This window comes from Dasypus novemcinctus, chromosome 23 (genome assembly GCF_030445035.2).
Source record: "Dasypus novemcinctus isolate mDasNov1 chromosome 23, mDasNov1.1.hap2, whole genome shotgun sequence".
Classification (NCBI taxonomy): domain Eukaryota; kingdom Metazoa; phylum Chordata; class Mammalia; order Cingulata; family Dasypodidae; genus Dasypus; species Dasypus novemcinctus.
In genome coordinates this window covers 14,182,764-14,201,588 of record NC_080695.1, presented here as the reverse complement: position 1 = coordinate 14,201,588, position 18,825 = coordinate 14,182,764, and the positions used below count along the sequence as shown (strand labels likewise).

Below are 18,825 nucleotides of genomic sequence, written 5' to 3'. Positions count from 1 at the left end.
CGCCGGCCCTTTCGCCTAGCCCAGACCCGGCCAATCGAGCGCGGAGTCCCGGCAGCTTTGGAGGCCCGGCTAGCCGCCAGCCGAGCGCCCACCTCCCCGCGCGGCCGCAGGGAACCCGAAACCTCGCGCGAGCTGGCAGTTCGCAACGCGGACTGCGCCTGCGCGAGGCCGGGCTGAGGCGCTCTCACAGGAGACCGAGACCCGGACGCGAGCGGGGACGCGGAAGGAGAGGGGGCATGTGGCTGCCCCCTTCGCGCAGTTCTTGTGAACTCCTATTTGAACGTCACCGGAGCAGGGGCGGAGGGGGGCGGTGAGTGTGGGAACCAGGCCGGGGGTCGCGGCGCAGCCGGGGTCGCCGATGTGGAGACCTCACAGCCTGTGTGGGAAGGGTCGTGACTCACCTGAGGGGCGGGGCGGGGCAGCGGCGGCGTCTCTACTGCGGGGTTATTCACTTGGTGACTCTGAACTTGACTAGGAAGGATGTTACGCTGTTATTTTCTCCATGTGACGTTTAGCATTTCCTTCCACGTTGAAGGCAGCAACTCTCGGTGCTCTGAGCAGTGCCCGAGACGTGATCAAAATTAGAAAGTCCAGGTATTTTCCTGCAACCTTACACTTGATGCAGATATCTCCAGCTAGCATTTACATCCCGCTCTACTTTGAAATAACAGTAGATCTAGTTATTTAGTGCATTTAAAAAGCACATACTTTGGTGTAACATTAAGTTCGTTTCTTAAAGCGTTTTGAAACTATTTTGCTATCATTGGGGTTTTTTGGGAAAATGTGTATTTTAATTAACACATGAAAACACCTGCTTCTAAGAAGGCCTCTCAGGCCTCACCAGATGGCGAACTTAAGGTTAAGAGAGAGTCAAATACCTTAATATGTTCCTGGGCTCAGAGCCAGCCCAGGATGGGGCCAACTGGCCTCTTGCACAGCTGTGCAACCCCAGGCACTCACTCTTGTCTCTGGGCCTCGGTTCTTAATTTTTTAATGTGCCATCTCCTAGGAGGTCTTTGGATCTTCTAATATAACCAGACTTTAAAATATGTTCATGCTTGTTCTGATATTTTTTTATTAAAGGGTTTTTTAAAATACGCAGACTGGAATCTCCAGCCCAGCACTGTTGGATAGAGCTACTTGTTATTTTAACTTATTCAGGCCGCCATATTAAGTGAAAGGAAAGGAAACTGTGAAGTTAACGTATTTTGTTCAACCTAACATATCCAGAACGTTATCATTTTGACACATAAAAAATTATTTGCAGGAGCAGATGCGGCTCAAGCAATTGAGCACCAACCTCATAAATGGAGGTTCTGGGTTCGGTTTCCGGGGCTTCCTAAAGAAGACAACAGTGAGCAGACAGTGAGCAAAAAACCAAGCAAGACAACAAGCAGTCGATGAGCAGACAATGAGCAAAAACAAAACAAGTAGGGAGCAGATGTGGCTCAAGCAGTTGAGCATCCACCTCCCACATAGGAGGCTGCTGTATTGGACAGCACAGCTCTAGCTCATATATCCATGATTTTTGAAGAAAGGAGATGCTTGAGTTAGCTTCCCTGAGCTGAGGGCCCAGAATGCTGACCTATAATAAATTATAGTAGCTACTATTTTTTGAACATGTGTGGAACGCCAGGCGTTAGGCTGTCTCCTGACAGCTGAAGAATTCAGGGCACAGGAATGTCAGGTAATTGGCCTGTCATGCAGCTCGGCTGAACTTGGATGCAGGCTCACCTCTGACTTCAGCGCCTGTGCACTAGGTCATGATTTGAAAATATAATAGCTCATCACTGTCACGTGCTTACTATGCCTGTGCTGCTGTACGAGTGAGACCTTATTCGATTATTGTTACAGTCCTGTGATTTGACCCCAGGTTACGTGCAAGGAGACTGAGGCCAGAGTGGCAAGTGCCCAGGTTCAGGTGGGTCGTCTTTTGATAGAGCTGAAATTTGAACCTAGGATTTCTAACCTCAGAGCCCTCCTTTGTAAGCACCTCTCTCTCTTCTTTCCACCTTTTCTAACTAGGAACCTGACTAGACTTTATTTTTCTGATCTCTTCCAGGTATTGGAGAATATGGACCTCCTAAGACTTGCCCGGCTCTTCTCTGGCCCCCGCCCTCTGGGGCTGTCTGTCTTGCAACACCTTCACCCTCACAGAGCCAAGTGGGCAGGAGGCCGGGAGGGGCCTGCCTGGCCCCAGGCCGTGTGGCCTGGTCAGCTGGCTGCAGTGACCTTCAGCAGCTCCCTGTCTCCGCCACACCTCGGCCAGAGAAACCAGGACAAGGGCAGCCTCAGCTCTGCCCCTAGCCTGCCCAGCCCCTCGGCCCCTCAGGAGGAAGAGGATGAGGAGAGCTTTGGGACCCTTTCTGACAAATACTCTTCCCGGAAAATGTTCCGCAAATCGACAGCCCAGTTGTATAATCTACGGGTCCTGGAACAGAGCATTGAGGAAGACGAGGGGAGGGAGCTGGAACCAAAACCGTGGCGGGGCCCTAGAAACACCCCTTATTGGTACTTTTTCCAGTGCAAACGCCTGATCAAGGAGGGAAAGGTGAGGAACCTTTGGGCTCTCTGCTGGTTTCTGTGTCCCTGCTGGCTCCGTGTTTCATGAGGGGCCACCCACCTTCCAGTGTCTAATGGTGGGGGTCCTCAGGGCTTGGCCTGCGGGCCTTCACTCACCCTGAGTGATGCACACATGACCCGCCAGCCTCATAACATTAAGTGCCCCCCAAGTTGTCATTCTCAGATTTGTGTCTCCAGCCCCAGCCTTTCCATGGACTGTGGGTTCAGCCACTGCTGTCTCCCTTACCCTCAACCAAATAGGCAGCTTAAATCCAAACCCAAAATTGTTCTGCACCTTGCTGTCCACCACTAACAGCAGCTCTGCTGTTCCACCCGCCAGGCCATCACCTGCACGTCACCCTTTTCCCTTCTCTCTCGCCAGCTCTGCTTCTGAATCATGCCAGACTGACTCCCTTCTCAGAACCCTACCTCAAGTGCCCAGGCTTAGCCTTCTCCACATGGCACCTGAGCTGTCACAGCCCCTGTCCCTGGGCCCCCCACCGCCCCCCGCCACCTCCTGCCCCTCAGCCTGCCCATAGCACGGAACCATCCCATGAGAAAATAAAGCAGAGCATGACCCTCCTCTCTCCAAAACCTGTGGTGTATCAGTGGCAATAAGGCCTTCTGTCCTCCTAGGTGTTGGGGTGTTGTGTTTACGTTTGAGAATCTCTGAGGGATACACCTTGAAGAATGTATGGATGAAATGATAGGATGTCTGGGATTTGCCTTTAAAAACCCAGTTTGGAGGGAGAGAACGGGGTGCTGATGAAAACGCATTGGATGGACATGGATATCATTGTGGTTGAGTTTGGGGATTGGTTATACTCTTTCTCTACTTTTTTGTATATTTGAAATGTTCTGTAATGGAAAGAGGTAAACAGTGACGCCAGAGTCCTCACCTTGACTCATTAAGCCAATGGGATGCCCTTGTTACCTTGCCACCTCCTCCCTCCACTTATCTGCTGCAGCCACTTGCCTCCCCTCTGCCCCTCCACCCCCAAACACTCCTGCCTCAGGGCCTTTGCACTGCTCTTCCTGTCTTCCTTCAGGTATTTGTTCACATGTCACCTTCTAGCCAAGGCCAAGCAAGGCCCTACTTGCCATTGTGTCTAAAACTGAACCCCAGATCCTCCTTCTGGCACTCCCTGCTTTATTTTATCCAAAGCACCTGTCACCATTGGACCCGCTGTGTTTTTCTTAATTAGCTGTTTGGTGTCTGTCTTCCCACACTAGACCATGAGCTCCATGAGGGAGCACCCTCTTGTTCACAACTAGGTTGCTGGCAAATAGCCAGGCCTGCCCAGGAGTAGGGCTTAATAACTTAAGGGTGAACAAATGGCTGTAAATAAAAAAATTACAGGATAAAGCATGAACTGAGGGTTTGGGGGAGAGACAGAAGTGGGGGGTTGGTGCTAGGGGCCAAGGGACTTTTGCAGTCTGAGGTTGCTGGTTGACCCAGGGCTGCTGTTCTACCACCTTCCATGAGGCTCTCACTGGGAACAGCCTGGAGTCATGCAGCACCGTGGCTTTGAGCAGGCCGCCTGTCCAGCGTGACCCCTGGAGGCTGACACAAAGGGTCACCGAGGGTGGCAGGGAAGGACTGGGCTGCAAGGGCCAGGCAGGCCCCAAGGGTCACTGAATAACATTTTCTAGTGCCTGTCTCCACTCTGGGGACATAGGGGGAAAGGACATGGTTCCTAATGCCAAAATGTTCACAGTCTGGCTGGAGGGAAACCAGGGAAGGACATGATGACAGTGGGAGCCCCTGCCGGTGGTGGGAGGCCAAGTGGGCTTCCCGTCCTCATTGCCAGGCACTGAAAGGCTCCATTGTGGTAGAGCCAGAGGGACCAGCGGCTGCCGTGGAAGCCCAGTGTGGGGCTTTGGCTGCGGGGTAGGCCTGGTCTTGGTCCTGAGCCCCTTCCCCCGTCTCTGCCCACAGCTGGCCGAGGCTTTGGACCTGTTTGAGAGGCAGATGCTCAAGGAAGAGCGACTCCAGCCCCTCGAGTGCAACTACTCAGTGCTGATCGGGGGCTGCGGGCGGGCCGGCTACCTCAAGAAGGCCTTCAGGCTGTACAATGACGTGAGTGTGGGGCACAGGGTGGCAAGGGCAGGTCGTAGGCCTGGGGCGTTCCTGGCACACAGCCCTGGGTATGATCTTGTGGAGACCCAGATGAGATGATCCCTACTGGGAACCTGGCAGCCCCAGGTGTCCCTTCCGGTTCCCCCGCCGCTCCCAGGTCTGAGTTCCTTCTCTCTCTCCCTCTTCCTCCTCTCCGCCCCCCATGCATGCACCTTTCTTCCAAAGCTGGTCCTTGGAAAAGGGAATTAATTCCGTTTGGAAGAACATTGCCCTTTCCAAGGCCACCTCTTGGGTGTGTCACATTTGCCATTCTTGAAGCCGGGAACTTTATTTGGGAATAGGAAAGAGCCTTGCCTACAAGGACTGTAGATAGTAGCAGACATGCGGTCTTCTCTTTCTGCAGCTCAAAGCTGGGAACATTTTTTACTCCCACAAGGGCTCTTGGAAGCCCTGGGTCCTTGTCACCTGGGATAGTCCTGCTCTGGGCTGGATCATCTCTGGCTGGAAGCAAGGGGAAGTTGCTGTTAGAAATGACCAAGTGGGAGCAGATGTGGCTCAAGCAGTTGATTGCCCCTTTCCATGTGGAGGGTCCCGGGTTCGGTTCCCGGCATGTTCTGGAAATACAGAAACAAACAATAGGCAAAACAAACGAGAAAGCCAATCCAGGGAAGCCACTGTGGTGCTGACTTCACACATACAAGGTCCCAGGTTCAGTCCCGGCCCCCAGTCCTAAAAAGAAAAAAGAAAAACAAATGACCAAGTAACATTATATGCTTTAAAAGATCTCCGTCCGAGACTGGAAAGGCCATTCTGCAGGGGTTGCCCAGTCCAGCTGGCTAACAGGAAAGTGCTCAGGTGCTGAGTTGGGCGGGAGGGGGTGTCTGCCTATTGGGGCCCCTGGTCAGCACTTCCCTGCATTTGGAGGCTCCTTAACGGACTTTCCCACACGTAACCTCCTCAGAGAAGCCAGACCACTGTCTTTCATCTTTGTTGTTCTCGATCATTTTGCTCTTTTTTGATAAACTTTATTTTAGAATACTTTTGAATTTATGAACAAGTTACAAAGATGGCGTAGAGTTCCCATTTCCTTCCTACCCAGTTTCCCTGTTGTTAGCATCTTATATTACGTGGTACATTTGTCACAATTAGGAAACCCATGTTGTTGGGTCACTGTTCACTAAACTCCAGGCTTTATTCAGCTTTCACCAGTTTTTCCACTAATATCGTTTTCCTATTCTGGCATCCAATCCAGGGTCCCACACTGCATTTAGTTTTTGTGTCTCCTTAGGCTCCCCTAATCTGGGACCGTTTCTGAGTCTTTCCTTGTTATTCATGGCCTTGACAGTACTGAGGAATCCTGTTCAGGTATTTTGTGGATTGCCCTTTAATTTGGGTTAATCCAATGTTTTCTTAGGATGAGACAGGCTCTAGGCTTGGGGGAGCCCAGAGGTGAGGCACCTTTCTCTTGTCAGAGGTGCACAGCTTGGCCAGGACTTGGCACTGGTGGTGCCTGCTGGGCTTCTCCCCTGGGGATCACTCTTCCCTGGGATTCCTTTGTAGCACTTCCTGCCATTTGTGAGGATTTCCTTGTCTGGTGTGTGTCACCCCCTCTAGCAAGTAAGCTCAGGGCAGTGATGGTGCCTGGTATGTAGGAAACAAGCACCTATTGAGGGTGCATCATCATCTTCAAAGCAGGTGTCATCACCTATGCTTCTCAGATAAAAAATGAGGCCCAGGAGGTAAGGCGACCCCACTGGAGAGGTGGGAGCTGGGATTTGGGCCCTTAGCCAGGTGGTCCTGCCCTGGGAGTCGTGAGACCTTGGCTTTACCTTTACTAGGAGGTCCTCAACTCGGACAGTGTCAGCCCCCGCCCAGGGTTCTTACCTCCACAGGCCAGGAAGGGTCCTGAGCATGTGTGCGGCTGCTGGCCCTGGAACCACCCCGAGACCTCTGACACTCTCTGCCTGGCCCGTGCAAAGCCTTTTGGGATGGTGGTCAGCTCCGTTTCCCTGCGCCACTCAGGTAGCAAGTGGTGGGAGCTGGGGTCTGGCCTCTCCTGCCTGCCCTTCCCCAGACCAGCTCCATCCCAGGGCCCTGAAAGGCAGGTCCTGCCTGATGGTGGGAACATGGGCAAGCCCTGCTGGAAGACGACCAGGTCCGGAGCTGTCCACTGGGTTCTTTGGGGGGGGGGGGGGGAAACTAGCTTCTTGTTTGGTACATTTTGGGGAGCAGGTCAGTTTCTGGAGTCACTCCGACTGTGTCAGGGTCTGGAGAGCCACTGTCTGAGCTCACACCCGGCTCCTGGGCTGCGGCGATCAACTCCCCTTCCTTGGGGGATGGGCTGCGGGCACCCTGTGCTGCCAGCTGACCCCAGAGTGGCCTCTTAACTTCTCCCCATTTCAACAGATGAAAAAGCGGGACCTGGAGCCCTCGGACGCCACGTACACAGCCCTGTTCAACGCCTGTGCCGAGTCTCCCTGGAAGGACTCTGCTCTGCAGAGCGCCCTGAAGCTACGGCAGCAGCTCCAGGCCAGAAGCGTGCAGCTCAACCTGAAGACGTACCATGCCATGCTAAAGATGGCTGCCCTGTGTGCTGACCTCAGGATGTGCCTTGATGTGGTCAAGGTGAGGCACTCCTTCCTTCCTCTCTCCCACACGGTGCTCTGGCGGCTGGCAGGCCATGGCTGCCTGACTCCTCTCACACAGGAAGGTTCAGGGGTCTGTGAGGCTGGGGGATGGTGCACAGACAGATCTGACAAGCCCCTGCTTATGGGACCTCTACCTGGTGGGCGGAGGCCTCTACACGCAGGGCAGTGAGTGTGCTCAGGAGGAGCCTGTGCTAGACTCGGTGGTGCCACGGGGAAGGAGGGCTTCCTGGCCGGGGTGGGTGCTCAGTGGAGGAGCCTCCTGCTTAGGAGGAGGGGGAGGGGCAGAAGCCCTGGTGTCTGGGAGCTGCAGGGTTTCGTAAAGTGAGTGTGGACGTGAGGGGAGCAGGTGAGTGACGGCACCCAGTGCTGGAAGGGCCTGAGGCTCCAGGCTGCCTTGTGGCATTAGCCTGGATCAACTCCGCAGCAGCCCTGCCAGGCAGGTTTTTTTATTCCCAGTTCACAGAGGAGACCCTGAAGGGCTTCGAGCAGGGGGAACTAAGTAGGAAGTTGGTTCTGCTTTTTCAGGTGGCAAGAGACAGATTGGAGTTAACCCATAAAGGGGGTTTATTGTAAGGGTTCCTGGGATGCAAGGAAGGAGGTCTGGAGCCAAGACCAGGTGCAGTACGTCCTTGGCAGCCTTTTCATCATGTTTCCCCTCAGGCCAGTTCCCCCATCTTAGGGGGGCAGGGTTACAGGGTCTTGAACCTGGAGATGCCCTGCAAATGACAAATCCCTCCAAAGGGATTGTGGGCAAGGCAGGCTGCTAAAGCTTCTGGAAGGGACAGTGAAGCAGGCAGGCTACTGGCCTGTCCAGAGATGTCAGATGGCATTTCAGCATGTCACTCTGGCTAGCGGGGGATGGATTAGAGCAGGGGTTCTTAACCAGGGATCCACAGACCAAAGAGTTCAGGGGGTCTTTGAGCTTGAATTGAATATTCAAAAACAAATTATTCTTTTCTTTTAAAGAGTTATTTTTTTTCTCCTTGTTGTATTTCACTTGCTAAATCTGTTCATCTTCCTTGTTTCTTTAGGAGGCACCAGGAGTCGAACCCAGGACCCAGGGAGGGATGTACTTAATCGCTTGAGCCACTTTTGTTGTGTCTCTCATTGTTTTTCCTCCCCACATATCTTTTTGCCTCATTTTGTTGCATTAGCTCACCACACCTGCCCATCATATCAGCTCGCTGTCTTCTTTAGAAGGCTCTGGGAACCTCTCCTCCTCACTTTGTTGTGTCTTTCATTATGTTCCCTCTTTCTTGCATCTCTTCTATCAGCTTGTTGCGCTGCCAGCTTGCTGTCTTCTTTAGGAGGCACTGGATCCAAACCAGCAATCTTCCGTGTGGTAGGCAGGAGCCCAGTCACCTGAGCCACATCCGCTTCCCAAGAAGAAATAGATTATTCCTGTGGGGATGTGTTGATGCTGGTGTAATATAGTTATTAAATAATATGTAGTATAGTGTGGACTTAGGAAGGGGTCTGTGGTTTTCACCTGACTGTCAAACGGGTCTGTGGAACAAAAAACGTTAAGAACCCCTGGATTATAAATTTTTTTTTTTGAGGTACCAGGGCCGGGAATTGAACCTGGGACCTCCCATAAGGGAAGCTGGCGCTCAACTAGGTTAGGGGAGCCAATGAGGCTCAGTGGTTGAGAACCATCTTCCCACGTGGGAGGTCCCGGGTTCAATCCCTGGCCCTGGTACCTCAAAAAAAAGAAAAAGAAAACTCCTGGACTAGAGGGAAATGGGCCCATTGAGCAGTGGCTGTAACTGTCCAGGAACACATGAGCCAACACCCCACCAAGGCAGAGGAGGCCCTGGGGATGGGGGGGAAGTGGCAGGGAACACCCATGCTGGCAAGACAGAGGCTCGAGGAGAGGAGGTGGCAGGGGACCCAGGAGGGCATGTCTGCTGACATCCTGGAAGGAGGCCGTGGTGACCAGCACCCCGAGCACTTGCTGTGTGTAGGTCCCACGCTACCTTGTGGAAATGCTCGTAGATCCCATATGGCAAGTCCTAACCGTGGCCCCAGGCCACAGACATGGAAACTGAGGTCTGGGAGCTTGATGCCCGCCCACTCCTCAGCCAGCCTGCAGTTCAGAGCCTTGAGGATGGGGGTGACAAGTGGCTGGGGGTGGGGGCTGCAGAGATGTTCCTCAGGAGTGTAGGAGCAGATCCTGGAAGAGAGGATGGGGATGGGCCAAGAGGAGGCAGCATCAGGCTGCTCTATTCGGAGCATGCTTCTACGCCAGCCTGGGTGCTGGATTCGGGTACCTACCTCCTCGAGGTGCACACCTGGTTCTGGCCAGCCCATCTTCCAAGTCCAGCACCACTGCATCGGGGCCCTGGGCACTGAGTCTTTTTTTTCCCATTAACAAAGTTAGTGTTCCAGCGAGCATGCCCATGCGTGAGACTAGGAAAACAAAGCAGCCCTGAGATCGTCTGAGCCTCCCCATGAAATGATGAGCTTTAGGCAGATGTGTCACGAAACTCCACACAGCCACAGCACGATGCCGCAACTCCCCTCCCAGTGTTCAGTGTGTGCCCAGGCTTGAACCGTCTCCGATGCCCAACGGGCTTCCTTGTTCCCTCCACCAGGAAATCGTGCACAAAGGTCACGCGGTCACAGAGGAAACCTTCAACCTCCTGCTCATGGGCTGCATCCAGGATAAGACGACAGGCTTCCGCCTCGCCCTGCAGGTCTGTCCCGGCGCCCCCACTCCTGGTCGGGTGTCCCCATTGCTGCCATTGCCCTCCTCACATCCCCGGGCAGGGCATGGTGCTCGCCCTGCTTTTCAGGCAGCAGGGCTGGAGGCCCAGGGGACAGGGCAGGCCCAGCGAGTGAGAGCGCAGCCAGCCATGCTCCCCCTGTCGGCCTAACGAGCCGCTGTCCATGCTCCAGGCCCAGGCAGCACCGGGTCCATTGCTAGAGGCTGCGCCTCACAGCAGCTTTCTCTTTTTTGTTGAGAGGCAGCTGTGATCTGCTTCCTCCCACTCCTTAACTTTGGTCCACTGTGGTTAGGAGCAATCCAGAATAACTGACAGCCAGTTTATGTCAAAGGCTTAGCAGGCTTGTCATGTTGAGGAGACTGGAGACTTAGAAGCGGAGCAGTTGCTCAGGGCCACAGCTGAGCACAGAGCGGGCATTTGGATGAGGTCTGTCAGGCTCTGGAGCCTGAGCCCTGGTCGCCACATTCTGCTGACGTGCTAGTGAGTATGTCCCTGTCCCTGCTAAACCTCAGTCCTGTCCGCCTTCCGCCATGGCTGTGGTTGTCAAACCCTAGCTCCTTGACCCCTGCTCTAGGTGGCAGCTTCCCCCTCTAAGGCTCACCCATCTGGGTCTGACCAGCCCCTGCTCTGTTTCGCCTCTGATCAGGCAGGAAGACAGGCGTGTGGCCTTGGCGCCTACGGCTGTGTGGGCTCTTGTTGAGCCTGCAGCCAGAGAAAGGGACCCTGGTGTGGATTAGACGGCGCTGGTCTTGATGTCAGACCAGCCTAGAAGTGGCCAGAGCTGCCAAGTGTGGAGGTGCACTGAGTGCTAGACTCTGTGCTTCAGAGATGAAAATCATCTCATCGCACAAAGGAACAGAGGCTCCCTGGGGCCCCGGCTAGTGGAGCAGGAGCAGGGTGTGGCCGCAGCCTGCCTGGCTCTGACTCCAGCTCCGTGCTCTCAAGTAAGAGCCGCTACCTGTCTGGACATCTGTGTTGGCATCTGTCAGGCAGCCCCCAAGGAGCACGCACAGTAGGCACTCAGGAAACAAGCCCTCACCGGCAGCCCAGGCAGATCCAGAAGCTGCCTTTGGCCATCCTTCTTACATGGAGAGACTCGGGGCAGAGCCTGTGCTCAGTGCAGGGGCCCTGGAGAGAGGGCAGAGGGCTGAAGCTGTGAGAACAAGTTTGGGGTGAGCTAGGGGAAGGAACGGGATTGAGCAGGAGTGACTCCACCCCTTTGAAGTCCCCAGAAGATTTCAGAACCAAGAGTCTTAGGTTCTGCAGAGCCTGGTGGTGGGCTCGACGCCCCCAACTCCTCGTCCCTTCACGGCTAGGCTGGCTGCTGACTGCCAGGGCCCGTCCCTGCTGCAGCTTTGTCTCTCCTGACCAGGTGTGGCGGCAGATGCTGGGCCTGGGGCTCAAGCCGAGCCGGCACGGCTACAACCTGCTGTTGGCGGCAGCTCGGGACTGTGGCCTGGGGGACCCAGAGGTGGCCTCAGAGCTGCTCCTGAGGCCCAGGGAGGAGACGGTCCTGCTCCAGCCCCCGGCAGGCAGGCGGCAGGCTAGGAGGAGAGCCCAGACCGGTGACGGCGCATCGGTCAGGCTGCACGTGGGCACCATGGAGAGGCAGCTATTTCTGGAAACCTCCCAGACACTTGGGGGGCCTCCAGAGTCCCAGGAAGCCAGAACCCCCAGCCAGGCCCAGGCTGAGGTGGAAACCAAGGCAGAGCCTGAACCCTCGAGGGCCCTCACCCCCATGCCCCTGGAGCCCCGTCCCCCAGGGCCGGAGGTTAACCTGCTGGCCCTCGGCACAGTCCCCCCAGCCGTGGTCTCCTTTGGAGCAGCGGCCACCCCCACGGACAGGCTGGCCTTGATGGGTGGCCTGGAGGGGTTCCTGGGCAAGATGGCAGAGCACGGGCTCCAGCCCGACATCAAGACCCTCACGCTGCTGGCTGAGGTCGTGGAGCCCGGGAGCCCTGCAGAGAACTCCCTGCTGGCCCTGCTGGACACACAGCGTGTGGAGGTGGACGTGACCTTCTTCAACACGCTGATGAGGAGGAAGAGCAAACGGGGGGACCTGGCGGGGGCAAAGGTAAGGGCCTCGGCGGCAGGCACTGCTGGTACTCGCACTTGGAGCTGGCCGAGTGAGGTGCCAGGTGCCCAACAATGACCTTGGGGGCTGGTAGGTGTGGGGGGCAGGTGGGCATTAGGCACACCACTGGCGCTGGGTGGGAAGCGCGCTGCGTGTCAGGACCACTCCCAGGCGGTCCTGAGGAGGCAGCTTCTGGGGTCTGGTGACCTGTGACAGTGCTCAGAGGGGCCTCCCCCTCGGAACCCCACTGTCACCTCGCTCTGTGCTGGGCTTAGTTCTAAGTGCTTCACGGCTGTTGGTTTCTGTGCTGATCACACCTGGGGGTGCTGGTGGTGTGTGGTTTTCCCCATTTCATAGACAGGGATGTGGTGGTACAGTGGTCACGTCCCACATCCTTGGTCCCGTGCTAGGGAGGGAGGGAGCCGGCCTGTGTGCCTGGGGCGCCACACTGCCCCACGTTTGTTGATCACTAGAGAACCCCCCATGTGCCCAGGATCCAGCTTGGAAGTGGAGGAGCCCGCGTTGGAACCCAAGTCCTCCTTTGTCGGGCCTGTCCATTCCTTAGCTCTTCCCTAGTTTGGTGGTGGAAGCTCAGCCAGCCCCAAGGCTGGCCCGGTCACTCTAGTCACTCTGACTAGACTGTTGACTAGATGTGGTGTTGAGGTCAGCTCCAGGCAGGACTGACCTGGGACAGAGAGTTGGGGCCCCTGCAGGGTTTTGTCCAGTCAAATGACAAAAGCTTTCATGTGATGCTGTTTTTGTCAGAAGTACTGACCTGGGCACTTCATAAGCTTCCAAGATCAGACAGTCCCTGCCTTCAAGCCCACCATGCGGAGCCCTCCCTCTTCTAGAGAAGCCCCTCCCCAGGGTCCTCCCTGACCCCACTAGGCAGAACGGGTGACCTGTGCCTCCTGCCCTGGGCTGGCGCCTGGTAAATGCTGAAGGGTGGCTGTCAGGAGCTTGCAGGGGGCATGGGAGGCAGCTGGAGAGCAGCAGGAGATGTGACGGCAAGGAAAGAGCAAAGACAGCAAGGGGGCGTTCACAGGGACATGGACGCAGGTGGGCAGGCAGCATAGGCAGGATGCGGGGTCTTGAAGGCTGAACTGAGGCCTGGGGTGCAGCGCGGGTGGCGGAGAGGCTGTGAGGCCCTGGAGCAGGGCTCTCCAGCGTCCCGCCGTGGCTTGGTCAGAGAAGGCCCTCCCTGTGTCTGTTCTTGCAGGCGCTGTTGCCAGTCCTGGCAAAGAGGGGACTCATCCCTGACCTGCACACTTTCTGCAGCCTGGCAAGTGGCTGCTGCAGGCCCAGGGACGGGCTACAGCTGCTTGCAGACATGAAGGTGAGCGAGCCTGGGCGGGACACCTGTGTGCTGAGGGGAGCACTGGGTGGGCCATGCGAGGGCCCTTGAGCCCCAGGCCTCTGCCCACAGGATGGATGGGGGTAGGGAGCAGGGAGAGTGGGAGGGTTCCCATTTCTACTTGGGAATAAGGAGAATCTGCCGAGCCGCTGCAGGGGTGGGCATTTAAGAGCTGTGGGGGGAGATGGAGGCCGGGCTAGGCTCTACCCCAGCACTCCACAGAGCAGAAGCTGTGCCCAGAGCACGGACTTGGAGCCAGTGGGGGATTGTTAGAATTCTTGCAGGGCTGGGGGAGTCGAGTGTTCAAAGCCCCTGGGAGTTCTGACCCTCATCCCACTCTGTCCACTGAGACTTTATTGAATGGATTCCATTGACCTCAGCAGAGGGTACTTCCTGGGCTCTGGTTGCTCGTGTCCCCACGTCAGTTTCTCTCTCTGTTCCGTCTGGATGCTACTCGACACACCTGGTCAGTGCTGGGAAGACCCTCAGCCAAGCTCAGGGGAGGTAGGGTCCCCACACATCAGCTGAGCGAAGCTGAACTCAGAGCAGCTTGCCCCTCAGGGCTGAGGGCAGGTCTGGGTGGGCCACCCTCAGAGCAGTCCCCACGCTCTCCTGTGGGAGGATGGAGCACAGTCCATCATCACCACAAGGTTCTGCTCTTCTCGACCCTGGTCACTGGTGTTCAGAGCGGACCTAACCAGAGGGCCAGCTCCCAAGCCAGACATGCCACAGGGAGCTGCCATGTCCCGACACCGCCACACTTGCAGTGACCTGTGCCTCTGATATTGCAGAAATCCCAGATGACTCCCAACACCCACATCTACAGCACCCTCATCAACGCAGCCCTCAAGAAGCTGGACTATGCCTACCTCATCAGCATCCTCAAGGACATGCGGCAGAACCGGGTCCCAGTGAACGAGGTGGTCATCCGCCAGCTGGAGTTTGCTGCCCAGTATCCCCCCACCTTTGATCGGGTGAGTGCATCAGACTCAGGAATGGTCCTGGGCCCCTCCTCCGTCCCTCACCACCTACACACACACTGCCACTTCTGGTGTGTTAGGATTGGCATTCCCAGGCATACAGCTGTCCGAGGCTTCCCTTGGGAGAAAAGCCAAACTCCTTTAAAGGACAGTCTGCCAGTCCCCATTCACGCTGCTCGTTTCCTCTCAGGCCTCTCTTCCTGTGGTTCACTGTCACTGGCTTTCCACCACCTTCCAGACACAGCGGGCTCCTCTGGTCCTGCAGGTGTCTGTCTCAGCAGTGTCCTGCTGCCCACCTCCCCACCACGTGCCACGCGGCACCACACTTTATGCCTGGGATTGCATGTTCACTTGGGCAGATCTTCTCCACTGATCGTATGCGTCAAGGCAGGGGGCAGCCACTTCTGCCTTGCTCCCCCGGGTCCCTGTGCCTGTGCCTTGCCTGGTGCTCCATGCAGACTGCAGTTCGTTGAGCATTTAGGGGCAGCAGCAGGGCCAAGTGTGGTAGAATCTGTTCTGTAACAGCCCGTCCTCTTTGCCGTTAAGAGTTGATCAGGGTCTCGTGATTCTGCCTGCGGTCTCCCAAGTCAGAGCGTGGCTGAGTGCCCATAGATCCAGAGCCCTGGGTCCGGGCGGGGGGGGAGCCCACACCCAGGCGGGCGCCAGGAGACAGGTGGGCCTGGTCAGGGACCGCTGTTCAGGTGACACTCGAGTGCCACTGTGAAGGCTGGACAGGAAGTAGCTAGGAGAAGGCAGCAGAGGCGCCAGAGCTGGGCATCCTTGAAAGGTTGGTTATTGGTCTATTCTTAGCGAGTTCTCAGAGGTTTTTTTTTGTTTTGGGTTTTGTTTTTTCTTTTTGGTTGTTTCTTTTTATGTTTTGGGGTTTTTTTGTTCTTTTTTAAAAATTCTTAAGAGTTCTTTATATATGCGGGAAACTAGAAATTTCTGTGTGTGTATTTGTTGGAAATATCTTCTAGTTAGTGGATTCTCTTTACTCTGTGGTGCAACAGGGCCTACTCTGGGGTCTCAGGTTCAACTTGAAACAGGCCTAAAGCTTACTGTATTCAAATCATACAGGTGTACTCCCATTACAATGGTGGACTTAGTTCTGTTTCTGGTTGTGACAAGTTTGATGTATTTTTTTTTTTATTGATTTTGTAAAAATATTACATTAAAAAATATATATATATATATGAGGTCCCATTCAACCCCACCCCCCCCCCCCACTCCCCCCCTCAGCAACACTCACTCCCCTCATCATGACACATCCATTGCACCTGGCAAGTACATCTCTGGGCATCTCTGCACCTTATGGTCAATGGTCCACATCATGGCCCTTACTCTCCCACATTCCATCCAGTGGGCCCTGGGAGGATTTACAACGTCCAGTGATTGCCCCTGAAGCACCATCCAGGGCAACTCCAAGTCCCAAAGGTGCCTCCACATCTCATCTCTTCCTGCCACTCCCCATATCCATCAGCCACCATGTCTACTTTTCCCACTCCAATGCCACCTTTTCTTTGTGGGCCTTGGATTGGTTGTGTCCGTTGCACCTCTGTGGAGGAGGCTCAGATTCCACATGGATACTGGATGCAATCCTCCTGCTTTCAGTTGTAGGCACTCTAGGCTCCATGGTGTGGTGGTTGTCCTTCAACTCCATCTTAGCTGAGTGAGGTGAGTCCAATAAATCAGATTGTAGGAGCTGGAGTCTGTTGACGCTCAGGGCCTGGCTATCATATTGTCAGTCCAGAGATTCAAATCCCCTAAATATAAGTTTGATGTATTTTTAAGATTTATTTTTTATTTATTCCACATCCTCCCGCCTCCCATTGTTTGCACTTGCTGTGTCTGTCTTCCTTGAGGTACTGAGAACTGAACCTGGGACCTCGGAAGTGAGGGAGGCACCTAATCGCTTGAGCCACCTCCGTTCCCTATTTTGCTCTGTCTTTTATTATGTTTTTGTTCTTGTGTCATGTATCATCTTATTGTGTCAGCTTGCCATGCTTGCCTGTTGCATCAGCCTGGTCTTGTCTTCTTTAGGAAGCACCAGGAACCTCTATTCCCTGCTTTGTCGTGTCTCTTATTGTGCCAGCATGCCACACTGCCTGTTGCGCCAGCTAGTTGTCTTCTTTAGGAGGCACCAGGAACCAAACCAGGGACCTCCCATGTGGTAGGCGGGAGCTCAATCGCTTGAGCAACATTTACTTCCCATACTCTTTAGTTTTATTTTTACTAGAGCAGTTGTAGGTTTACAGAAATACCATGCAGAACATACAGAATTCCCATATACCCCCCTCACATAGTTTCCCTATTAACATTTTGCATGTATGATACTTTTGGTATAGATGATGAAATATTATAATTACATTATTAACTCACTGTTTATATTAGGGTTCACTCCTTGTGTTGTAGAGTACTACTGATGGTTGTGTTAATTTACACACAACCTAGAATTTCCCTTTTTATTCTTTTGCAATACATTTCATTGGTGTTAATCTATATTTGTAGTCATCCATTGCCAAAAATTTTCCATCACTCCAAAGAGAAACTCCATACCAATAAACATTAACTTCCCATTCCCTACCCTGACCCCTGGTAATCTGTATCTTTCTCACCTTATGAGTGAGAAAGAACATTGTGCTTATCTGAGACCATACAGTATTTGTTCGTGTCTGACTTGTATCACTTACCATGATGTCTTCCATGTTGTTGCATATATCAGAACTTCATTCCTTTTTACGGCTCAATGATATCCATTGCATATACATGGCACCTTTTGTTTTTCCATTCTTTGTTGATGAACACTTGGGTTGCTTTCACCTTTTGGCAGTTGTGAATAATGCTCTGTGAACATCTGTGTGCAAACATCTGTTCAAGTCCCTGCTTTCATTTCTTTTGGGTGTCCCTAGGAGTAGGCTTGCCAGGTCATAGGATAATTCTATACTTAACTTTCTAAGGAACTGCCAGACTGTCTTCCACAGCACAGCAGCTGTGCCTTTTACATTCCCACCAACAACATACGAGGGTTCTTATTTCTCCAGATCCTTTACACTTACTTTCTGTGGGTTTTTTTTTTAATAGTAGTGGATGTGAGATGGCATCTCCTTGTGGTTTTGATTTGCATTTCCCTGATAGCTAATGACGTTGAGCATCTTTTCATATTTTTATTGGCCATTTGTATATTTTCTTTGGAGAAACATCTATTCAAGTCTTTTGCCCATTTTTAATTGGGTTGCCCATCTTTTTGTGGTTGAGATACAGAAGATTTTTATGTATTCTGGGTAGTAAACTCTTATCAGATATATGGTTTCCAAATCTTCTCTCTCTTTCTATAGATATTCTTTTTTATGTACATATAAAAGTTTTAAATTTTGGTGAGGTCTCATTTGTTTTTTTCTTTTGTAGCTTTTGCTTTTGGTGTGACGTCTAAGAAACCACTGTCTAACACAGTGTCCTGAAGATGCTTCCCTGTGTTTTCTTCCAGGAGTTTCTGATACTAAGATTGCCTTGTGTATTTTGAGGCCATATTGGGTCCATGCAGGTTTAAAAGTAACTCTTCTTTTGAATCTTTAGCTTTTTACCATCAGGTAGTAAGAGTCTCTCTCTGTTAAGGCTTTTTTGTTTTTTTTTCCTGGTACATCCTCTACCACCTTTCTTGTGGCAAGCACCTTCCAGATACAATGGTCTAGTAGCACAGAGCCGAGGTGATGGCTCAGGAGGCGGCGGTGGTTGTGGAGGGACACATGGTGACTGGGTGATGGGGGTAACACCCATGGGTCCAGGAGCACAGCCATGCATGTTTAGGAAGATGACTAAGCTGATGGGGCCTCCCTGGGGTACAGCAAGCCACTCCCAAAAGGTGACAGCTCTTCTGCCTGTCCTCCTCCCTGCAACCACCTGGAAGCGAGAACAGCAGGCACCAGCTGGGGTGGAATTAGCAGTAGACGACATGATCACATCACAGTTCCTCTGGCCCACCTAAACCCCATGTCTTCTGATTACAGTACAAAGGGAAAAACACCTACTTGGAGAAGATTGATGGCTTCCGGGCTTACTATAAGCAATGGCTGGAAGTGATGCCAGCAGAAGAAACCCCCCATCCCTGGCAGAAGTTCAGGACCAGGCCCAAGGGGGACCAGGGCACTGTGACAGAGACTGATGGTGACAGAGGCCTTGGGGACAGGTGACAGCGGAGGCACCCAAGGTCTCTAGCATAGCTCAAACCAAGTACATGGACTTCAATGCACTTTGTGAAGGCCATAGGAGTTCCTTTTGTATTAAAGAAAGATGACCTTGCCCAGGCCATTCCAGAGGTGTGTGTAAGGGAAAGGTGGGGTCCAGGGTAGCCGGCCAGCTAGCTCATGGCAGGTCCGGAGCTCCAGCTCCTTCACGAGTCATTAA

At 53.6% G+C, this 18,825-nt stretch overlaps 1 protein-coding gene across 2 annotated transcripts; it reads left to right on the top strand.

Annotated features, from left to right (window-relative positions):
* The first annotated feature begins 78 nt into the window (after positions 1 to 78).
* Positions 79 to 18,720, top strand: PTCD1 (pentatricopeptide repeat domain 1). Of its 2 annotated transcripts, XM_058285816.1 has the most exons (9): positions 79 to 310; positions 2,063 to 2,551; positions 4,502 to 4,642; positions 7,049 to 7,267; positions 9,885 to 9,986; positions 11,389 to 12,090; positions 13,310 to 13,426; positions 14,236 to 14,418; positions 18,429 to 18,720. In XM_058285816.1, exons 2-9 carry the CDS (start codon positions 2,075 to 2,077, stop codon positions 18,609 to 18,611), a joined length of 2,124 nt encoding a protein of 707 aa, XP_058141799.1. In that variant the 5' UTR covers positions 79 to 310; positions 2,063 to 2,074; the 3' UTR covers positions 18,612 to 18,720. The 2 variants fall into 2 exon arrangements, with proteins under 2 accessions (XP_058141799.1, XP_058141800.1); XM_058285817.1 differs by lacking the exon at positions 13,310 to 13,426 and having other exon boundaries at positions 138 to 310.
* Positions 18,721 to 18,825: the final 105 nt, after the last annotated feature.

What these genes read in the sequence shown, in the direction of transcription:
- PTCD1 (XM_058285816.1), top strand. Translation starts at nt 2,075, where the DNA reads ATGGACCTCCTAAGACTTGCCCGGCTCTTCTCTGGCCCCCGCCCTCTG. An exon ending in TGTGCCTTGATGTGGTCAAG is followed by an intron (nt 7,268 to 9,884) that starts GTGAGGCACTCC and finishes TCCCTCCACCAG; the next exon opens with GAAATCGTGCACAAAGGTCA. An exon ending in GCTTCCGCCTCGCCCTGCAG is followed by an intron (nt 9,987 to 11,388) that starts GTCTGTCCCGGC and finishes TCTCCTGACCAG; the next exon opens with GTGTGGCGGCAGATGCTGGG.